The 22,983-nt window shown below is 37.3% G+C and overlaps 1 protein-coding gene across 5 annotated transcripts in view; it reads right to left on the bottom strand.

The window, feature by feature from the left end:
• AOX1 (aldehyde oxidase 1) overlaps positions 1–22,983 on the bottom strand; it is a 53,072-nt gene that overhangs the window by 26,866 nt on the left and 3,223 nt on the right. For all 5 annotated transcript variants that reach the window (XR_774173.1, XR_774174.1, XR_774175.1 and 2 more), the window contains exons 3-21: positions 21,699–21,795; positions 20,391–20,499; positions 19,711–19,837; positions 18,725–18,786; positions 18,028–18,108; positions 17,109–17,189; positions 15,836–15,980; positions 15,573–15,665; positions 13,638–13,789; positions 13,305–13,398; positions 9,987–10,096; positions 8,946–9,130; positions 7,621–7,783; positions 6,662–6,754; positions 4,780–4,949; positions 3,301–3,427; positions 2,608–2,730; positions 1,380–1,476; positions 326–450 (exon numbers count right to left, since the gene is read on the bottom strand). Coding sequence is in view for 2 of the 5 variants with exons in the window: in XM_010564545.1 (XP_010562847.1) it covers positions 326–450; positions 1,380–1,476; positions 2,608–2,730; positions 3,301–3,427; positions 4,780–4,949; positions 6,662–6,754; positions 7,621–7,783; positions 8,946–9,130; positions 9,987–10,096; positions 13,305–13,398; positions 13,638–13,789; positions 15,573–15,665; positions 15,836–15,980; positions 17,109–17,189; positions 18,028–18,108; positions 18,725–18,786; positions 19,711–19,837; positions 20,391–20,499; positions 21,699–21,795 (2,234 nt within the window). In the remaining 3 variants the exon portion in view is untranslated. The remainder of the gene's footprint in view (positions 1–325; positions 451–1,379; positions 1,477–2,607; positions 2,731–3,300; positions 3,428–4,779; positions 4,950–6,661; positions 6,755–7,620; positions 7,784–8,945; positions 9,131–9,986; positions 10,097–13,304; positions 13,399–13,637; positions 13,790–15,572; positions 15,666–15,835; positions 15,981–17,108; positions 17,190–18,027; positions 18,109–18,724; positions 18,787–19,710; positions 19,838–20,390; positions 20,500–21,698; positions 21,796–22,983) is intronic.

Here is a 22,983-nt window from a genome sequence, read left to right as displayed (position 1 = left end):
ATTGCTCCTTACCTCAATGGAAAGCTAACAGAGATGGAGGAGCCTCAGTGCTCCACAGGGAGTTCTTCATGCTTACAATAGTGAGCCGTGAGGTACTTTGTTCAAAGGGAAATAAGAGCCTTTTACTTCCTCCTTACCCTCACGGTGCAGTGGTCAGTGTTTATCAGGATACAGCAGTACTACAAAGCAGCTATTGTTGGATAAACCAGATGTGCAATTTCATGTTCCTACTGCTTCTAAACTGTTAAAATGGATTTGTAAACCAAACTTAAAAGGCTCTATTATCACAGGTTCAACCACTTTCTCTGAGAATGCTCTGTATTACCTGAATAATTGCTGGATGCTGTGTTGACACATACACATTCATTTCTTTATCCTCTCCTATTGGAACGGCAAGCACACTCTGAGTCTCCATGTAGAAGTGTTCCTGTCCCCCAATGCGAATCTCCCCTGATCCAAAGAGAAAAACACAAGTGTTAGTGAGAGAAAAGGACAGAAGAAATTAACCAGGAAAGAACTAACTGCACATCATCATGTAAATTATGGTAATCAGTGTCAAATCTTATGATGCTTCTTGTATGAATGAACAACATCTAAAATAAAAACACAGATGAAACTCCTTGCAGGATTAAATTGGTCTTGTTCCAGTGGCATCAACAGAACTTGATTAATAGTGAAACAATATTGCCTACAAGTGGTGACAATATTAAATAAAACATGATAAATTAAACAAAGCATGGACATACTGGACCAGGTCAAGAAGGAAGCCACCAAGATGGTCAGGGGGCTGGGCCACAGGATGTATCAGAAGAGGCTGAGAGAACTGGATTAATTCAACCATAAGAAGAAAGGGGTTAAGGGGAGATCTTACTGCTGTCCACAACTACCTAATGGGAGGGTGTAGAGAAGAGTGAGCCAGACTGTTCTCAGAGATGCACAATGGAAGGATAAAAGGCAATGAACACAAGAAATTCCAACCCAATATAAGAAAAAAAAATTCACCATGAAAGTGGTCAAACATTGCAAGAGGTGCCTATAGAGGTTGTGGAATCTCCATCTTTGGAGGTATTCAAAACCTGACTGGACATGGCCCTTAGTAACCTGCTTTAACTGCACCTGCTTTAAGCTAGATGGCTAGATGACCCCCTTCCAGCCTAATTATTCTGTGATTCTGTTTCAAGGACAGAGGATGCAGAAAGCTTGAGTGTAGTAGCAGGACCACAAAACCAGTAGGTTTAATCACACTTTTTTCCAGGTGACCAAAAGCTTTCTCAGGCCTAATGGCTATATGGAAAAAAGGTAGAACTTGGACTTGAAGAACAGACAGACAAATCCAAATGCTGACAACAACTTCCCACCAAATGTATTCTGCAGTTTACCTTCAATTATATTATCAACAGTTTCAAATGCCTGATCAACATTTCCGTGTTCTAATTTTCTTTTTGGCTCAAAGAACGAGTTGTGCTTTATAGCTTCCTGCAGTGGAGAAAAAGAGAAATAGTTTTTTAAAGTATTTTAAAGGTTCTCAGCTTGTTGTAGCATTTTACTCTCAGGAGAAACACCATTCTTTTCAGAGATTTGAACCACCAGCTATCAAAGCCAATGAACAACAGTATTTCATCACTTCACTGTCTTTGTTGATGAGTTTGTGTATTCAGTTGAGCAAGTCTTTCCTGATGTATCTTGTGTTACTGATGATAGCAGTTTCTGAAGGAAATGCATTCAGTTTATTCAACCTGCTCTTCCTTCTCATACATTTAGCAAGTGACCAAGAGAGCACAAAATAAGAATGCAACCCCATCATCCAAAGAGTGATGCCGTTAAGAGGGGAAGAAATCACAAGGACTAAGTAAAAGTAGAATCTATTTTTTAAGTACAATTTGCTTTATTTCTAATAAGACTTCATTGGAGTTTCAACTGTAAGGAAATAGTAGTAAAATTTGCCAATCTACTTCTATTTTTATACCAGAAAGACTGTTCTGTCACACCCCACATGCATTATGGAAACAAGCTGTAAAGTGACTACCAGAACTAATGCTGGCTGCCTGCAAATGTGTCCTTAGTTCCTTACTTCCACTCATCTCATTAACTCAGCATAAGTCCATTTCCTCTATGACTCCCACATCACATTTTAGAAATGTTTTATATCCTTAACATCTTTCCCCTCACATTGCTCCAACACTTCCTACATCTCCAGCCTAACTTTGTTGGCTTGCTAGCCTGATAACAGATACAAAATGCTACAGATAATCAGGAGCTGATTGACCAACTGGTAGCTACCAAAGGAATTATAAACAACCAGGATGCTCATTGCCTTTTCCTCAGTGGGAACATTAAAAGAGTTCTCTTCTACTCTTATGTTTATGAAATTTGTGGGACTTTAATACCTTTGAGACTGTTGCCTATCTATCACAAGTGGTCAAAATTACCCAAAAGGTTGAAAAGTTATTTATAGGAAGACTGACAGACTGATTAATTGGATGTTCATATTCACCTTGTTTCCTTAGAAAATCATGTTTAAAAAACAAGTGAAGAGTATGAACAGCTTCTTCCATTAATTATATAGATAAAACCATAAAAAAGCAAAAGAAAAGAAATTATTAGTACCTCAATTGTTAAGATCACTGGTTCCAGCACTTCGTACTCTATCTTCACTTTTGCAGCTGCTTGTTTGGCGTGAATATCTGAATCTGCAACCACAGCACAGACAATCTGACCCACACAAATCACCTGTAAAATACACATCACTTAATAGAACAGTGGATTCAAATTATTCCCATATGTGCTGCTGATATTATTCTTTTGTGTAACCACTATTCATGTTTCCTTTTTAGAATTTTGTTTTGACTTAGGATCTTTGCATTTTTTAGATCATCCATGACGCTAACAAATTATTAGAAATACCAGTATAAATAATAAATAGTAATAAATAAATAATAAATAAATAAATAATAATACCAGTATAACTGGGGAATCAAGGAGAATACAGTGATTTGGGAGCCTAACTTTCAATGAAATATACTCTTGCAACAACTCAGATGGTTTTGTGAGGTTTAATCTGTATTCTTCTGATTTATATATTTTTCTCTAGGCAGAATATAATGCACATCAGCTATTTTGAAGTTAAAAAGGGAGTGGAAAAAAATTTAAGACATTTACCTTGTTACATGCCTAAAGTGATTCCCTGATGTACACATAATACAGAAACTCAAGAGCCAGCAAGTAAAATTTCATTATAAAAATCTGAAGAAAAACAGTAAAAAATGAAGAAAATCAGTATTAAAAAGACTGTAGTTATACCTTGTTTCTTGCAAATATGATCTCTGGACCATCAGAGTAGTAAAACTCATTTGTAGCTGGTACATCATGAGCTGTTATGATGTCAAACACACCTGGTCCTTTTAAAGCCTCTGAGGTATCTATAGATCTGATTGGGATATGGGAAGAGAGAGGTATTAATTCATTACTTTTACAAAGTGTTGCACAGAGGAAGGGAACACAATACACAGGTAAGTTTCTTGTACTGCCAGGATGTGCTCATACGTTCAGACATGTCCTTTTCTTTTACCTCTGGCATGGAAAGAAGTGCAGGTCAAAGGCAATTTAAAATTCTACTAACCTGCTCTGTTTCTAGGAAGTACTCTAGATGCAACAGGGAAATCATTGGCCCATTAGACTGCCTGAACTGTATTGATTTAATGAAAATCACTGCACAATTATGATGCCACAATCACAACTTTCTAAGACCTCACAGCCTACACAGATATCAAACTGATACAAATATTTGAAGCATCTACAAATGCAGAGTTCATGTAGAGAATTATAATAGAAATGGCAAGACCAGTATAAATGGAGAATGAATGGGAATGTATGGGTGTAGAAGCATCAGAAAGAACAGCAGAAGATTTATAAGACTTGCATGTTTTGACAGCACCTAGTTTAGCAGGTCATCAAGGTCCCAGCACATCTACAGGCATCTTCTCTGGACACCCAGATCAGAGGACAAAGGAGAGTGAATAAATCCTACTGACTCACAGAAATGGGGGTGATGTCAGCTCCTTGATGGTAACAAAAAGAGCACATCCAAACCCAGCATACTATCACCAACATAAGAACAAGCCAGGAAATATGACAAGGACTCTATAGCTAGCAGCCCCAGTCCTCTCTGTCATCACAATTAATCCTGACCAGACCACCTGGATACATATCTTGGTGCCTGAATGCTGGGCAGACAACTTGGATATGTGCATTTTGGTGCCTGAATGTTGAACAAACTGCTAGAATAGATGTATCTTGGCAGTGTAAAAACATAAGTGAAAAGTTTTCTTTCAAAATAAAATCCTCTTCCCATCTTCCTCTCCTATAAGGCCTCATATGAGCTTTGCTACTTTGTTGCTGCAATCTTGCAACACTATTTCCTACATTTTGAACAATCTTCTGTTTTCATAATAGAGTTGAGATGGCAAAGCTGTGTTGGTAAAGCTGAGTTTCGGTGCCTGCTTGCACTGCACAGCTCAGCACTTTGTGGAGGTATCTAGGCTAGCTCTAGGCTGGCTCATGGACCAGAAACAGTTCAACCCTCTTAGTACAGTAATATGGAGTGAAACACTTAAATCCAAATAGATCCGCCTACTAGAGTGACAATATTGCTTTCAGCACCTGAGCCAGTGTGGGCATCAGGCATGCTGTTTTATATACACATAACTCATTAGTCTGCTCTAAAAATCTCAGACAGCAATTCATGATAACACTTTCTTCAGATACACTTTGAACACTTACACAATCTTAGCATGAGCTCTGGAGCTAGTGACGACAGCCAGGAAGAGCTCACCATCCACAGAAGGAAGATCATCAATGTAAACTGCTTCACCAGTGGCATGCTTAATTCCAGACTGGTGCATAATGGGCCGTCCTACAGGATCCTGGGGAGACTGACTCAGCTTTATGTCCTGTACAGTCAAAAATACACACACCCCACCCCCAAACAGTTAAAAAAAGAATAGTCACATTATTCTTACAGAAATCAGAAAATCAGATGAAGAAACAACTGTTCAGAAGGAACAACTGTGGATATTATAATCTTCTGGTTCAATATTGAAAACAGATGTGGATGCAGGACCTGACTGCTGCTCCTGGGAATTTCTTCAATTTGTTCTCCTAAGGAGCCTTCTGAGAGGCTTGCACAGGTTTGTCTACTTGGATTTTTTCCTTAATCATTTACATCAAAGTGATACAAACAGCACTTCTTTTTCAGAAGGGCAGTTTCCTCTTTTACTGATCGGTGTCATGAAGCTTTGGTAATTTTCCAAATTATTGTCACAAGATTCTACTCTGTATTTTACCAGTGTATGGTGTTGTATTTTGAGCTATTTGCAGTGATTCCTATGATTTGTCTTCCTCGCTGAAAGATTGCAACTGATCAATGTAAATCAGTGAGAAATTGTTTAAATATTTCCGTCCTAATTTTACTTCCTTGCACCTTTGTATGAATTTAGTGCCTTATTAACCTTTTCACTTGGATTCTTAAAGTTCTCCAAACGGCTGTCTCAGCCAAACCATCTCAACTTTTCCACTAACAGAATGACCAGGTAATTATCTTTCAGGATATACATTCTTTTTTTTCCCCCTTAATTTTAAAAGCTTAGTAATGTTCACATGAAGAAGTACAGACAAAAGATAGGGACTTGCAAAAGTTAGATAGAAATTTAAAGTGAAAAAAACAGATTTTTCTGAGTTTCTAAGTAATTTCTGTTGCTCAGTGTCAACTGATCTGAATAACAAATTGTTACCATTTCTGTTGTTCCATCATTTACTTGCAGCTGAGGAATAAATTACTGAAAGTCATAAAGAACTAGTTTCTTTGACCCTGGCCCCTTTTATAAGTCTGTAGTGACTTTTTTTTGGACGATAACTCTGAAGGAAGCTGAAGATAATGACTTGAACAAATTTGAGGTATTTAAAGCTAAAATGTTATTCTAAAGAATATCTGAAAGTGAAAAAAGATCTTTACCTAGATTTAATTTTAATTTTCTTTAGGTTTTCAAAAACTTGGGATTTTAACTTGTGTATTGACGGTATCAAAATATCAAAAATCGTTGCAGTTCCCACCATGATTAAGTCACAGGGGTGAGCTCAGAAAAAACAAAAGGTGTTCTTTGCTGCCCTCTACTGCTGACTTCTCCTTGAATACTCCTGTTACTTTGATCAGATAGCCATCACAAAGTCCATCTTGATTCCTAAATCTACAGTAAGACCTAAAAGCCCTCTGAGATCTTAAGAAAAGAGTATCTTGAGACAAGAATACTACAGTGATAGCTACAGTATTCTATAGGCTTTTCAGTCTTTTTTATTTTCTTCTAATTTTTTTCCAATTGGGTTGCACACTGCAATATACCAAGTTTAATCAGTCTGACAATGGAGTTTGTTCAGCATATTCATCTTTTGAGAACTGTTTAGAAGAAGTGAGTATACCCATATAAGTCTATTTTTACAGACAAGGTTTTCCTAATTGAGATACAGCTAAAATTAACCACTAAGAGCCTGTTGCCTTCGATCCTTTGGAAAATTTGTACCTGAGCTTCACAACAAGGGTCATGCTTGAACTGTGACCTTTTACCAGGTCTTGCAAAGCACAGAACAATCTTAGAATAAAATCACTTGCCTGGTATATCTGGATACTCTGGGGAATTTTGGTTTTGAAATCTTGTAGGACACTCCTATATTCCATAGGTATGCCAGGATAGCGGCAAGGATCCTGAAAAGGAAGTTAATTACTACTAAAACTCACATTTTGAACTTTCCAATTAAAAAAGCTAACAACCAAAATCACCAAATACAAACTCTTTATACAGGAAATTCCTTCAAGACTCTCACAAGCTAGAAAGGCTCTAAAAGAACAATTTTAAAACAATGTAGCATTTTGAGATTTCACTAAATATTTTAAAATTTATTGGATTCAACAAATATGCTTGTTTAAAGTAAGCAACATAAAGCAGGGATAGTCAGAAAAGCTTTGTTCTGGGGTCCAAAACTGGCACAGAATCACTCTTGGCAGTAGTAAATTACCTTGTAATGGTAATGCAGAGGAAAGAGCTCAAGGTAACACAGAATAAAAAAGCAAAAGGGATATTTTTCCTCATAAGAACAGATTTAAGACAAAAATAAGTAACTTACATCTAGAATGTATTAGGAAGTGAAATTTTAGAGTCCTCCTCTCCCAGTCAACAACTCATACAAGAAGGAGGGTTGGTTTAACACCTACAGTTGCTTTCCAAAGCCCTTATTTTTATTCTGTCTATTTATGCTTTGAACTACAGACAGATGGAGTAAGACCTCAAGTATGTTTTCTCTGGGCCTGGGAGGTCAATACTGATATATTGTTGCATTAACATAACTCAATTTTTTTTTAAAGCTTAATGTCGAAGGTAAAGGTATCTGAGCACCTATAAGTTAATTGGGCAATCTCTCCATCAATCTCTTTGGGAGCTAAGCACTTACGTTCTTCTGTAGATCTGAACCCCAAAGACAATATTTAGCATGTTGTACAAATTGGAAGCATCAACAGAGAGAAAAAAACCTTTCACTAGTTTGCACAAAAGCAGACAAGGAGAACCAATTTACCATTGTCCTTAATGACTGCAATACTTCGAGGAAAAATCTGTAGAAGAAACTGACTACCAAAGTTTTCTTATAGTCTACTTTTTCACCACTGGGTGAGCCTGGAAGAGCAATTTCCTTAAGAATTAGTCGGCAAGCTTCATCCAACATTTGTTCATTCCAGTGTCTGTCAAGAAGATTAATAGATACAATCAGACCAGGATTCAAAAAAACGCAAACAAATTGCAGTAATACATTTGTACCATGGACCACAGGCATAATCCTGCTCACAATGAAGCCAAAATATTGATTCTAATAATGGCTTGCAATTTTGAAAACGGTGTAGGTCAATGTTGCTCACAGAAGTCAGGTCCCTTAAGTCAATGGAATTGAGTCTTATGCCAGCCTTTTAAAAACAAAACAAAACAAAACAAAAACCTATTACAGCTTTAAAGCTGATTTAACAGTCTTACTGATTATCACTATTCTGCAGATACTGTGCTATATTTAAAGAAAAGTGGGTAGTAATATTGATGCAAACTGTAGATACTTTCAAGGGATCTGATCAGTGCTGGATAGTAGTCACATTTTCCAAAAAGGCTGACTCCTTGAAGTATCTCAACACAGTTAATTCTCCATAGTTACACAACCCTAGATATCAAAATATAAAGCTGTTAGAATAAATTTAATGATGTAAAGCAGGAAAAAATAATGAGTACTTCAACTACTGAAACAGTTGTATATTAAATGGTAAAACAGTCCAGTAGGACTCAGTTTAGATTAATGGTTTTATACTGCTTGAATTATTTGTAATTTTTTTCCTCCAAAACTTGGAAAGATGCTGCAAAGTGGGAGGGAATGTCACGGATTAACGTCAGAGATTATTTGGATCTTGTAGATGAAGAAATATTGAAAAGGTTAAGGTTTGAGTTGTGCTCCTAAGTTTATTGAGCACATCTGAAATTCTCGAACTTTCTAACTATTCGAGCCAAACTGAAGGACTCAAGAACACTGATACTAGGGGATTATCAAACCTATAGGATACAGCATCATTTGCCGATGCTTGGGCTTAGGTACACAACTGACTTTGTATACCTCATCCACCTATCTCACAGCTCATATCTCATATCTCTCTGCATACTTCACACCAGAGTTGCACCCATGTGCAGACTCCAAAATGTAACAATCCTGAAAAGTCATCATTAAGGCTTGACCAGATTATTCACTTGAACATACGTGGCATCAGCCAGGCAAGTGAAATCTTTCTGTTCTTTCATGCTCCAAGGAAGTACACCCAAGTTCTCAAAGTCCCTTTATTCAGAGATAGAGAGAAGGCAAAGAAATTGTACCTTCCGATAAGCGTCCTACAGGTTTGTTTTGCACAGATTGTGGTTGAGACAGCACCTCCATAGAAAATGCTTAAATCCTTTATTAAGTCTGTACCTTCTTCAAAAAGGACTCTCATCCCAGCATTGGTTATTGGGAGAGCATTTTCTCGTCTTGGTGCTTGTCGAAATGCAGAGACATACTCCCCCTGAGCAAGATCAGACAGAAGTGGGCAACCTGCAGACATTTAAGTATCTGAAAGCAGAACTTGTTACTGCACTACATGAAGAAAGAATAAAAAATGAAGAGCACAAATTCAACCTCCTGAGCATTCAAGACCATACACTTCCTTCTCTTGACCTTTCAGTAGCTTTACCATCTTTGATTTTCTAGCAGCCCATATCCAATCCTCCATCATATACACAGTTCAGATAACCTAGATTTTTTTCATGGTAGATAGCTGGAAGACAGGGATCTTGTGGAGTGGAGTTGCATTTATAAGAAGACGAAAAGCTTAGAGGCTTCAAAGTATTGCCAAATTTCAGTACTCGGATAACATGACCCGTAATTCTCTTATAAGATCCCATATCCACTCTTGCAAACACAATACCAGTTAAAGACTATTATTCAGTTCAGCAACATTTATGGAAGCACCACACACGGGTCCAATCTTATCTCATTTTAAGAAAAATCCTCAAGAGATGACAATGCTTTACCTGCTTGATGTCAACCATATCACAGGTGAGCAGCCTGCTTTGGTGAGGACTATGGCAGCTTGTCCAAGACCCCTTTCTCTAGGGAGTCTAGACAATTGCTATTGCACTCATCATTATAGGGTAAACTTTTGTCTGAATATCACTCTTTATATATCACCAGCTACCTCCTGATTTGTGTTTTCTGGCTGAAACTGGGAGATAGTATGGCACTGACAGGATCAAATGTAAGGAATTCAGAAAGTGAGCAGTAATAGTGTTGCTTTCGACATAGGGATTATGCCCCCTCCTGCTCTTTATTTAATAGTCTTTAACTTTGAATAAAGCAAATAAAACAAACTAGTAGCTTACCTTCCCAGAGTGGGGAATATAGACAGAGACTAAGATCTCTTCTGGTGTAATGGTATTGTTACCAACTCCATCTGCAAAAATATCACTCAAAGGAATCTGTCGCTTTCCTCCTAAAAAAATCCCAAATCCAGAAAATTCTGTACAATTTTGCAATTAACATACATCAATCATATTCTAATTGGCAAAAAAACACCTGCAGGCTTCCTGAGTAAATAATAACTGCAGAGTTTACATAACAAATTGTCAGTGGTATGCTCTACAAATACAAGTGACTGCTCCATCTTCCATAGTATCGTAACACCAGAGTCCTAAGAAAGCGCCCAGAGATCATCCCTATTCCATAATCCTCCCTTCTGATACTGCCACGATGATCCCATCCCCACTCCCGTCAATCTGTTCCAAATCTCTCCAGCTGCTATCATCACTACCTTTCCTTCTAAAACATAAAAAATGAGGAAAAAAACTGAATGGGAAAGAACTGCTGCAAAAGTAAAAAAAAATACTTTTGGGGTTGGGGTTTTGTTTGGTTGGTTGGTTTGGGGTTTTTTTTAGAGTCTGAACCCTTCTAGGAGTCCAGAAGGGAATAAATGCTATTGCTTTTTCCTTTCTCTTTCTGGTAGATTATTCTAAAAGTGACTATGTTTGTCATTCTATGATATATACTATTAAAGATGGAATTTTCAAAAGGGAAGAGGACAAAATTCTGCAAGGAACCTAAATCTGTAAGAGCCCTTTGAATACTTACATCTATGCTACATCAGGTTTGCCAGTATCACTACACAGCTAAGCTAGCAAGCCTTCTGGAAATGCAATCTTTTTAACACATATAATTGATTCTATTAATTAAACAAGCTCCATTGGCTGAAGGAGTTTTGTTGGTAGGACTGCTGCTGTACCAGTAACACAATTGTCAAGTAGCATTGTCGTTCTGCAAGAACACAGAGGCATGAACATTATAGAGATGGAAATCCACAGTGATTCACCACGTGTGGTGTGGAACTTAACCACGTGATTGACAGATGACAGTCAAAGTGTATTTTTAACTAGTATTCTGTGTCCTTTGTACTTTTCACATGCTACCTTAGGTGTCCAATGCATTTTTAAATAAGTGATTTCTTATTACTAGACACTATTTACCTTGCAGTAGCCCTGACCTATCCCAAGACTTTCTATAACCAGATAATCTTCTGTGCCATTTTTAAAAGGTTCATATTTTAAAATACTTCCCTCACATTCAATGAACATGGTACTTGAAGACTGACTGCTTTACAGCAAGATTATTTTCTTCATCTTTTTCATGTCAGGTGTGATGATGACATCGTAACCTGTTCATCCTATAATCAGGGTCAGGGGGGAGGACTGAGCAAGCAGCTTCATGGTGCTTTGTTGTCAGCTGGGCTTAAACCATGACAATCATTTAGCATTAAAATCACATTCCTCAAATATAACTAGTGTGACAGCAAAAGTTTAGTAAAGTAATTTTATTTTGCTGAAGTGTGAATCTGGAAAATAACACTGTTAAGAACAGCAGCACTGGTCTTTCTGGATTTTTGCGTTTGTAATTCCATCTAGAATACACTTGGTTTACATACATAAAGATTATTGTCCAATCCCACCTGTGAGCCTGCCAGGAATGTGCATTTTCTCTTACACTGTGATCTAAGATAAATACTAATAGTGCTTCTGCAACCTCCTTTTCTTGAACAATCCACTTTTCCTATGTTTGACTGACTACCATTTGGTAAAGAAATATGTTAAAACCTCTCAAAATGCCTAAAAGCCTCACCCAGCAGTAATATTCTGCCAGGTTAACAGAAAGAGATAGCCATCAGTGATCCTTTTCATCACTCAAATAAGTAGGCACATATCCTGGTTTTGGCTGGGGCAGAGTTTATTTTCTTCCTAGTAGCTGGTATAATGTTGTGTTTTGGATTTAGGATGAGAATAATATTGATAGCAGCAACTGAAAACATCAGTGTGCTAAGTAGTGTTTAGACTAAGTCAAGGATTTTTCAGCTTCTCATGCCCAGCCAGCAAGAAGGCTGGAGGGGCACAAGAAGCTGGGAGGAGACACAGCCAGGGCAGCTGACCCAAACTGGCCAAAGGGATATTGCATACCATATGACAACATGTCCAGTATATAAACTGGGGGAAGTTGGCTGGCAGGGGCAGATCGCTGCTCGGGGACTGGCTGAACATTGATCAGCGGGTGGTGAGCAATTGCGTTGTGCATCACTTGTCTTTCTTGGGTTATATTTCACCCTCTTTTTGTTATCTTCTTTTTCATTACTAGTAGTAGTAGTAGTATATTATTTTTTTTATTTCAATTATTAAACTGTTCTTACCTCAACCCAGGAGTTTTACTTGTTTTTGATTCTCCTTCCCATCCCACTGGAGTGGTAGGGGGGGAGGAGGAGTGAGTGAGTGGCTGCATGGTCCTTAGTTGCTGGCTGGGGTTAAACCGCAACAGCACATCATTAGAATTGTTGATAAGAAGATGCAAATGCTTGTACTTTCACTTGTGAGAACAACATTCTGACAGCTATTTTTCCTCTCAATGCCAAACTATACAGGAAGAAGTCATGGAAATCACACAGCGTAAGTTTTTGTGTATCTGTTCCAAGAAATCCTGGCTCTGAAACAACCCCTTAAAGAACATGTATTTCAGGGTGTTGAGTGGAGCATTACACAGTCTGAAATAGCAACATGAAGTCTGTGTGGATCAAGGGCAAAAAGGACATAAGGCATCTAGAAAGGAGAGTATGCAATTCCAGGCCACCAGATAGCTCATGTTTACCAATAATTTCATCACCCTTCCAATAGTAAGGTAGTGCACAAGAAAAGGAGCAGGTAAAGTGCAGTATACACACAGTGATGGAAGGAAACTGAGGAAATGGGCATGGAAAAAGGTGCTGAACTAGTGGCTCCTGTATCAGAAGTAAGTACCTGTGAAGAACGAGAAGCCAGAGTTCTCAGGGCCAGAGGGTGATTTTAAAAACAGGGCAAAGCATCAGCTACAGAAAAAAAAACTACCAGGGAGGTGGGGAGTTAGTATACAGCTACTGAAATTGTGAGTGCTTATAGTAACTCACAGCCCACAGAAGTACATGTGATCTGTTTGGTCTGAATGCTTACTCTTGACATGGTAAACTTTGACGTGTTCTTCATTTGCAAATTGCTTCTCTTGCTGATGCGTTCTTGTATGACAGTGGGGAAAAGGGTTCCTTAACAAATGCTCACCTGTTGCTATTTCCCCTCTCCCCATACAATAAGATCCTGTACCTCTGGCACTACTACAGACAGGCTGTCTCCTCTTACCTCTTGAAGCCAGATTGAGCATACAGTTGCTGGCTGCCAGAATAGGATTCAAGTCTGAGGTTGATTTTCTACTTATGATGTTTCCACCTAATGACTTCAAAAACAGAAATTTATGTCAACTTTCTCCATCACCTTCACGTTTTTATGTTAGATGGCAGTATAACATGCAGACTCTTTATAAATTTATACATATTGAAAGCTCAAAAAAGATGTATTGATAGAAAATTCACTGCTAAAAGCAGAATTAAAAATGTAAATTTTACATGTGGTCAGAAGCAATTTCACATTTCTTACAATTTGTTACAATTGTTATTGCAAGTAAGCACAACATACAGCAACATTTCTTATCTGTTCTCCACCCAGAGTTCTTAATTGCTGCAAGACAGCACAGAAAACCTCTGTCTTCTCTTCAGGGTACTCTGAGATTGCATTTGTCAAGATGTCTTTCACTAGAGAGAGGCTGCAGGCAGCTCCCAAAGTTAATCCTGTAACCAAAAGATTATGAAAGTGTAATGTGTGCATTGCTTTATTGCTTGGGTTTTAAACTATGTTCAGACTGTAGAGCTAGGACTGATCATGTGGAATACAGGCAGATATAAGAAGAGGAGCCTTTGCATATTAAAGGGACTGTGACCTTTGATTTCAGGAGACTGAGGCTAAAATTTTATCAAGTGATGAAATTGAGCTAATAGCTCACCATTTCTACTAAAACGGAAATCCATTCTCTGCTTCCAGCTGCCCATTCCAACTTCTTCCCTTGCAGCAACTTTGACTGAGTAAATGTTTAGGTGATGTTTCACCCAAAGATGAGTCAGCTTCAAAATGCTTTCAACAGGCTCTTCCTATTTTTAAACATGATTTTCATCATAATTTGATCTTTCTTCGCATATGTGTACATTCTAGTTATTCTCCTCAAGTATGGACAGGTAGCAATTGAAAAAAAACCCAAACAGTCCTAACGCTGAATATAGTATTCTTTTTCTCACTAGAAAGACAATCTATAACCATATGCATTTATTTTAGTAGTTATAAATTTTTTTTAAGATCATACTTTAAAAAATTTCAATATTATAAAATGGTAAACAGTGCCTTTCTATTCAAAATTATTAATAGACTTTAAGTAAGCTATGAATGTTTTGAATGAACACTGGAATTCAATAAAAAATATAGATCAAAAGATACATAATTTTTAAATGGCTTTTCATTAACCAAGTAAAGCAATATTTAATTTTCTGTGTTTGAAACAAAAATTTAATCAAAACATGTTTTGCATTTAAATCTGATTAAAGAGAGGAAATACTATTTCTGGCTGGCAAACTGTGTATCTCTTGTTTTAGAACTAGTAAGTCTCACCTTCTCATAACTAGGTTTTATTTACAGATTAAAAAAAAAGCAGTAAACATTCTCCCTGCTTCTTTTAAATTCCCAGCTACTTGTCAGCTAAGAACAAGCTAGTAATTGACTAGAACTGGATGACCGATCTGAAATGAAAAGGTATTCTAAATGGAATAACAGAACTGCCAAATACAGTTTACCACTTCAAAAAAGTGGCTTCAGGCATATAGCAAGTAATTTTCATCAGATATAGGGTTTGACTTTTCTTAAAACTTTGGCAATAAACTTGCACAACATAATTTATCTTTAATTAATTTAGGCTATCATAGTAAGTTTAAATCTATTTCTAGTTGTTATTTCTAATTTCAATAGAATTTATTTAAAAACTAAAACCTAGTCTAAATTTGTCTAAAAAAATCTCTGTGCTTACCTTAAATATATAAATTGAGGTATAAAATTTTTAATCTATAATAATTAACGCTCTTATGATTGAGAACAATATTAGTTAATGCATATTAGCTATGCCAGTTTAATCGCAGCCTTTTTTCTAATGTAGAACTAGCATGCAATGTTGCCAACTCTCTCTGTGGTTCTGTATGGGTCTCTCTCTGCTATACACCATAGCACGGTACAGAGATCACAAAGCAAATATTGCATGACTTAGCACCAGAATCAGTATTAACAGAATAATTCCTTTGGACTATTAGGACTCATGGGGCCCAAGATAATATTGCTGGTCAGTACTGCACTGTGTCATGAAGACAAAACTACCATACGCTGGGACAGTAGCCACAGCCACCTTGACCTGGGAAAGAACCAAGCATGCTTAGGAATGAGTTGCATAGCACTTCACACCTTCAGCACCATGGAATGCAGCAGCATCCCTTACTGCAGAAGAATCTCGTATGTCTGAACAAAGTAAAGTCTACTGACCATCATCCATGCGTTTCACCACATTCAGATCTGGGATCCTTGCAGGAGCAATAACAATTGGATGGAACACGCCTCTAAATTTCATCTCAGGTCCTACCAGATAGGAATAGACTTAGACAAAAGACACTTTCCATAATGACAACTCCAACATAGTAGAGAGTAAGCTTAAGGACAAAAATGCAAAAGGAATGATAAATGTAGCCCCACTCCTCCCATGCACACTGGAACTATGGCAACAAGAGCCATTCTGATTGTATACATACCCACGCTGGTGTTCCCAACCACAAGAGGTGCTTTGGGGTGGGCAGCCTTCAGATCCAGTAATTCATCTAAGCTTACAGGAGAAATCCATGTCATTCGCTCCCCATGAAAAAACAGAGTTCTTTTTGGTTGATTTTCAGCCATTCTCTGATGGGGAAATAAGGCAGATATAAATATTTAGATATATAGACAGGTGCAAGGTCTAATAGACACTAGACTGAAAGTCAAAAGAAGTTCTTAAACAATGGTAGTTCTACTTAATCCTTCAAAATTGGACAGAAATGGGACTGTTATGCTGGCTCTTTGCACAGTGGTGAATTTCCAAACTGCATCAGTGAAACGTCTTCAATTAATTCCAATGAGCTAATAAACAGATTGATTGATAAGAAATAGCACCCAAGCAAAATACGCAGGAATAGATCCTGCAATCACTGTAATTATTGGAAAAGTGATAAAAAATGCTTAGTGAGGTGTTTGCACGCTTAGCTTGCTTGGAGGTCACCAATGACACTGGCAGCAGCATCCCTTTCTAGATTAAGCATGCATGTGGATGTCTCTGGCTGTTCTAGCACTGTTCATTGATCACTTGGAAATAGCTTGTGAACTAGTGGTGGTATAAATACACAGTCAAGAACCCCTGTCCCACAGCTATCAACGTTTCTCCATAACCAGCCAGCTAGTTACAGAGAATTTGGCTTTGAATCTGTAGATGGACAATAATGTAGAACAAACAGCTTTCAGTTTTTATAGGGCAAGTACTGCTGTCAATAATTAAGGATGCCTGACACTTTCCATTCCAGTGCCCTTAGTTCAGCTGCTTATATCTTTGTCATACTTTAATCACTTGGGCTAAACACTCCCTGGTCTGGGTTGCTATCTGAGGCTAACACTTGAAAAGACCAACAAAACTATTAAGCCACAAAATGGGGAAAATGCATTGGTTTGCCAATGTTAAAAAGTGTTTGCCATTCAGGTTGCTGAGAAACATTTGTGTCTTCAGGTACTGCACTGAAAACCCAGTTTAGATTACTTTGTCTTGTCACTTAATACTTAACTCTGCAACTTCATTTTCCCAATATGATTATCTTTTTGTATGTGAATATTCAATAAGCTCACTGGAAAAATAAAAAGAAATATGATTTTGGATTTATATTAAAATGTTATGACATTTCTTCTGATGAATTACTGCTAAGCAGACTTCAGAATGAGTTCTGAACTATGGACTACTAAGGAAAAGACAGAGCTAAAGAATAGTCTGTAAGCAGGAAAAATTACCATTAGTTCTGGAGGAAATATAAGCTCCTGGGTGGGATCTAAGGGCTGGAATTCATCTGTTGAAAATAGTCTGGTGGAAACCTTAAAAAGAAAGAAAACAAGCAAAGACCAAGAATTTTCTCTCATCATTAATTCAATTTAAAAAAAAAAAAGCAAAACCATAAACAAATCATGAGGGTCCCACTGAGGTGAGTAGAAACTTAGTAATTCCATTATCATTTGAATTTGGTCCTAAATTACCATGCATCATTTGGAGCTGCTGAGGTGAAGGAAGTGTTCATAACAATTTCTTAAAGTTCACTGCTAACACAAATGACAGTGTAGATGCAAGCAACTGAAAGACTAAGTACAGGCTTCCTGTAGTCCTACTGTAAGAAAGTAGTTGGTCAAATATTCATATGGATAAGAGGTTTCATTTAAAATTACAATCATAACTCTGATTTTTAAGAATGTATCAGTTCTTCAGACTCAAGTCAGCAGTTAGATTCCTAAGAGATCAGTGGTTATATTCAGATCGTCACTGATCATTGATTTAAGACAGTTTCACATATACCCTGATTTCTTGCACAATGTGATGATCACTGTATGAGTCGAGCTGAGACTATTCCTGAACCTGACAAACTGCTCAAATCTCAGCTCTGGAGATCCAAACTACCTTATACCAACTACCTGCCACCTCATCACCTCCTCATACAAATGTACACAAAGAATCCTTAATTTTTAGAAATATCTCCAAATTTCTTGCGAGGAATAATAAAATATCTTATTTTACAAATAATATTATGTAAGGCGAATAAGGTGGAGAACAAAAATGGCAGAGTATACTGCATTTACTTTAATTACAAGAAAAAAAGCCATGCAATATTCTTTCTATAAGTTTTATACCTAAATAGGACAGGTAAAATACTTAAAACCCTACCTTCTCTTCCTTATCAAACAAATCATCTTCCTGATCCAGGCAACACTTTCCATTTGCTTTCCTTTGACAACAAACAGATTCCTGAAGCAGGAATATTCCATTAGTGAAATATTACCCAGAATGGCAATGAGTTAAAGCCTACTTAAGCCAGTAAGAGTGTCTCTTTATATTTCAATGAAGTTGTAGATGAAGTTTAATAATAAGCTAAATTGGAAGGATTATGTATTAAAGAAGTGATATTAAAAAATAACTTAAAATCATCAGATGTTGAAGTCCTTAATGCAAAATATTTCATACTATCTGAAATTCTGTTGACCTTGTGAAAGCACACATAGATGGTCTGTATTAATTCTTTTACTCACTGCTCACTCTCCCATTTCTTTCACTGTAGGTTTCTGACATATTGCATTACGTGATAAATTACTAAGAATATTGATCCAAATTCTGCTTTGATTTATGCTGGTACTGACCCAGAGTAAAATGCACAGAGTTACTTCAGATTACTCTTCATAATCCAGGCTAGACACCAAGTTCATTTGCATTAACCAATTTTTGTAATGGGTTAGGCCACTATACACCTTATTAGGACCTACATCTTTTAACAGAGGGAAGAGATGATCTTAATGAAAATCTTGATGGTTTGGATACATATATACACTAATGGGCACAATCTAGTATTCTTATCATCACTACTTACCTTACAGAAGGTTTTACAGGCATCTAGGATTGGCCTATATCCAGTACAGCGGCACAAGTTCCCTGAAAAAAGGAAATGAGTAAGAAAAAGCTTTGTTCTAAAGCATATAGCTTTAAAGTGTCACGTCTTTATATGAGGTTTGTGTTTTTGAAGCTTAAGGAGAAGTGTTTGCTCTCCGAAAAACAAAAAAGATCAGTGTCACAAGACTTAGGACCCTGCAGCTCCTGAGGAAAAAGACTATTATTTCAAGGGGAGTATGAAATACTCCCATACTTAGTATGAAATACTTGAGAGCTACACTAGAGGGAATGCTGACTACAGCTTAGTATGCGGGCGATTGTACAATAGAGATCGTACAATATTCTTCACCCACTCAAAATGTTTTTCTCCTTCCTCCTGACTTATTTCTAATAGTGAAGGAGGTTAACATCACACCTTCATCTAAATTCACCTCATAGTAACAGGAAATGCCTTTGGCTCCACAGTGACTCTAGAGCACAACAGACGACAGAAGGCTATTTTACATGCAATAAATGCTCACACTTTCCCTTAGTGAAGATGGTTTGCATCTCTCTGCCGTATTTAACTGGTTTATTCCTACCACAAAGGGGTCTCCCATGAGGCTTCTGAGATTCTCGACTCCAGATGTAATGGGATCTCAGAGACATTCAGATGCAGCTACTTCTCCAATAGGACAACATTTTTGCACACCTCATTTAAAGCACTCCAAAAGACATATATGGGGATGTTTTCAACACCTGTCTCTGAAAAAATCCACAGCTGCATGCTTCATTTTCCAGGAGAAAAGAATGACAGAGAATACAAGGTCTGTATGCAGTAGCAACTCTGCTGGGAAGCACAATTTGTATAGAGTACATACATACACGCATACACGTGTACTCACACAGACATGCACTCACATACACAAATACCTGAAGAAAATGGTTCAAGGACATACCTACAAACGAAAAAGTGACAATATTTACCAGCCAGAGCTGCAATCATCTGCTCTGATGTTGGTTCTGGGTGGTTTCTTAGCAAAGTGTATATGGACATCACCATTCCAGGGGTGCAGAAACCACACTGGGAACCATGGCACTTGGCAAGCCTTTCCTGAAAAGAAACACCACAAATAGCACTCCTTCCAGTGTACGTCACCATTCTAATGAACTCTCTCTTAAACAGGAGACACCATACCAAATGTTGTATTCATAGTAAATCAGACTTTTTAAGCAAAACAATTTAAGCAATGTCAAATAAGAATAATTATTTTGGGTGTGATGCCCGGCCACATCTTACTAAGGAAGCTAATTAACCTTCAGTGGACTTCTGTCTTTTTTGCCTTTATACTAGAACATCAGCTAAAGGGGTATTGTTCAAGATGCGCCATTAGCCCAAATAGAGCACAAGCCTGATCCACTCCAACAATTCTTACATATCAACTATTTGATCAGGCTGTTAGTATTAAAGCAAGATCCATCTTGAGCCATAACTCAACAGCCTTGATCAACCAACCATCAGAAACTTGTGTTGTCTTCTGTTATCATTTAGCAGGGAGAATAATCATCATATGGAATTCCCATGTCCTAAAAGCACTGCCACTCAAGCCAGTCTATACAAAGGAAGAAATGAGTAATCCTCTTACACAGTGATACTGTACTCTCACCTGAACTGGATGAACCCTGGTTTTTGTACTTCCAACACCTTCTACTGTGGTCACTGCTGCACCATACAAAGAGCAAATGGGAAGCAAACATGCATTTGCTGAATAATGTCTTTGGAACATAAAGGAGAAAAAGAACATGAATATTATTTTATTATAATAAAGATGCATGAATATTATTTAGCTGTCAATCAAGACATAGCTTATATTTACAAAACAGTCACTATCAACATTTGGAATGAGAAGAGAATAAGCTTTAAGGAAGGGATCACTTATTAGCTGTGTCTCTTGTCCCCAGTAAAAAAAAAAGTATCTATGAAGACAGTTCTGTAGAATTCATATCTTCCTTGATACTTTAGTCTTTTCCAATTGACCTCTTATCTCTCGTGCCCACAAGGAACCTGTCAAGCATATTTTGGAGGAGGAAGATGGGGAAGGGAGGGTTGGTGTAGTTGTTTGAAGGAAGTAAAGAATTGCTGCTGCAAATTTATAATCAAATTTCTGACCCAGAAGAAATTCTCATGTAAAATAAATATCATTCTAAATAGGAACAACATACCAAAATGAAAATTCTTCAAAGCTTTTCATCATTAGCAATAAAATATTTTGTTTTACTATAGTTGAAATGTTTCTTTTCAAGTGTCATTCTGACTGTTTTAATTTCAACTCTTACAATAACTTTAAGCATTTTCATTTGCATTTCATTCCAATGTAATGCAATTGTCAAAAGGAACAACTGGGACATTTTGACCTTTTCCCCACCTAAAAAAAATATTCAGTTGACAATGACATGTTACCATTTAACAATTTGACTAGGGTTTTCTCAATTTAAAAGTAATTTATTCCAGTTTTTAGCTTGATGAAACTCAGGTTTTGAGTTTCAATGTCCTCCTTTTTGTGGGTGGGGTGTAGGGAGGGACTTCAGTATTAAAGGGATGGTAAGACTCAAACTTCTGCCTGCGCTATCTTCCCATCAGTCATATGACAGAGCTGCAGGTAGGCACCATATTCCAGTGGTTAATACAAAGGGTATTAAATGTATGCCTCCTAAAGAGAAAACTCCTCAAAGGAGCTGTCAGCATATATGAGCAAATTAAGCATTTGAGCATGGTATTTCAGCAAATTTACTACATAGCTGAATTAACACTATTTTTTTACAGTGTTCTCTTTTGGATTAAAGTGATCCTTCCTTTGGATTCTTTTACTATTAAGTACAGATTTTACAACTTTGTTTTTACAGTTTCATATCTAGAAATGGTATCTACAGTCGTAAAATTCTATGTGTTTTTCAAAATTTTCTGTTAAGAATACCGTATCTTCTTCGAAGCTGGCTCATAAGTTGATATCATCACTGTGCAGGCACCACAACCACCTCCTCCACAGCCATACTTAGTTCCTGTAAGACGGACTAAAAATACTGTTATTAGGGAAAAAAAAATATCAGGTTTCATTTTGGTCTTTATTCTGCTCAAATGCTTGAGGACACCTTTTTTCCTAAACTGCTAAGGAACACAGAATCAGTTTGGTAAGACAGCATATGTATCAGACTCCTTTCTATGTTGGATTAAAATTTTCAGTGAAAATAAGATTGAACCTAAGGAATGACATGATCAAAATCCTATTCCCAAGAAAACAGAAAGCTTGATTCTGACCTTCTTTTGGAAGAGGAGTAAGTTGGGACAGAAAGAGGAAGTGAAAAATAGTTTTCCAAGTGAAAATATGAAAGGAAGAAACGTGTAATGGGCAAAATAGCTACATATCTGAAGTTCCAGTGGAACACTAAAATTAATATCTCAGTTTTTCCCAGAAGGCCCATTTATAGTCCAGATATTAACCTTGCACCTCATCTGAAAGATCACACTTATGAGAGAAGTGGTCATTTCTATGAATCTGGAACAGTGACCAATCTGAAGCTGTGAATTGACAAACAGCTAATTTAATGTTCTACAGCCACCAAAAGGAAGATGTCTTACTCCCCATTTCTTCCCCCTCTTCCCAATGTTACCTGCTCCAAAACCCAAGACCTCTTGCATCAAGTCTTTTTCTTACCAATCCCTTCCATGACCTAATGATGAGCTGACTAACTAGCGACTGACTCCCTAATCCAACTGAAAGTCTCTGTTTTTCCTGGATTAGTTTTCTGCTGGCCTAATGAGTGTAATTAGTACACAGAGAGGTCTGAGGAACTCCACAGCTGGCACAAGATGCAGGAAGAGAACTGTCTACCAGGAGCTGGGAATGATGGAAGGTATACAGGCCGTCTTCTTTTCACACCACATCATCAAAAGAAAAAAATGTTTGTCAATGTGAGGGTTAGCATTCTTCACTTGCAGTAAAGCTTTGAGATGCTTTAAGGTCTTATCTAATTAAGCTCTACCACTTTTTCCACTCTAAAGTGCTTTACTGAGAGCCCTTTCACAGACATACTATCCTGTCAGATAAAGCAAATACATTTTAAGATACAGTTTCTTCCCTTCATGCACTATTTACTTGTTAATTTACAATGGGGCTTCCAGTTACAAAAAGTGGTCTAATGTGCCAATTCTATGGCATTTAGCCTCAAAAAAAGGATGACAGGATGCTCAGAGAGGTATTA

The sequence above is a fragment of the Haliaeetus leucocephalus genome, unplaced genomic scaffold (assembly GCF_000737465.1).
Source record: "Haliaeetus leucocephalus isolate CR32 unplaced genomic scaffold, Haliaeetus_leucocephalus-4.0 Scaffold1, whole genome shotgun sequence".
NCBI lineage: Eukaryota > Metazoa > Chordata > Aves > Accipitriformes > Accipitridae > Haliaeetus > Haliaeetus leucocephalus.
This window is presented reverse-complemented; position numbering and strand designations above follow the sequence as displayed.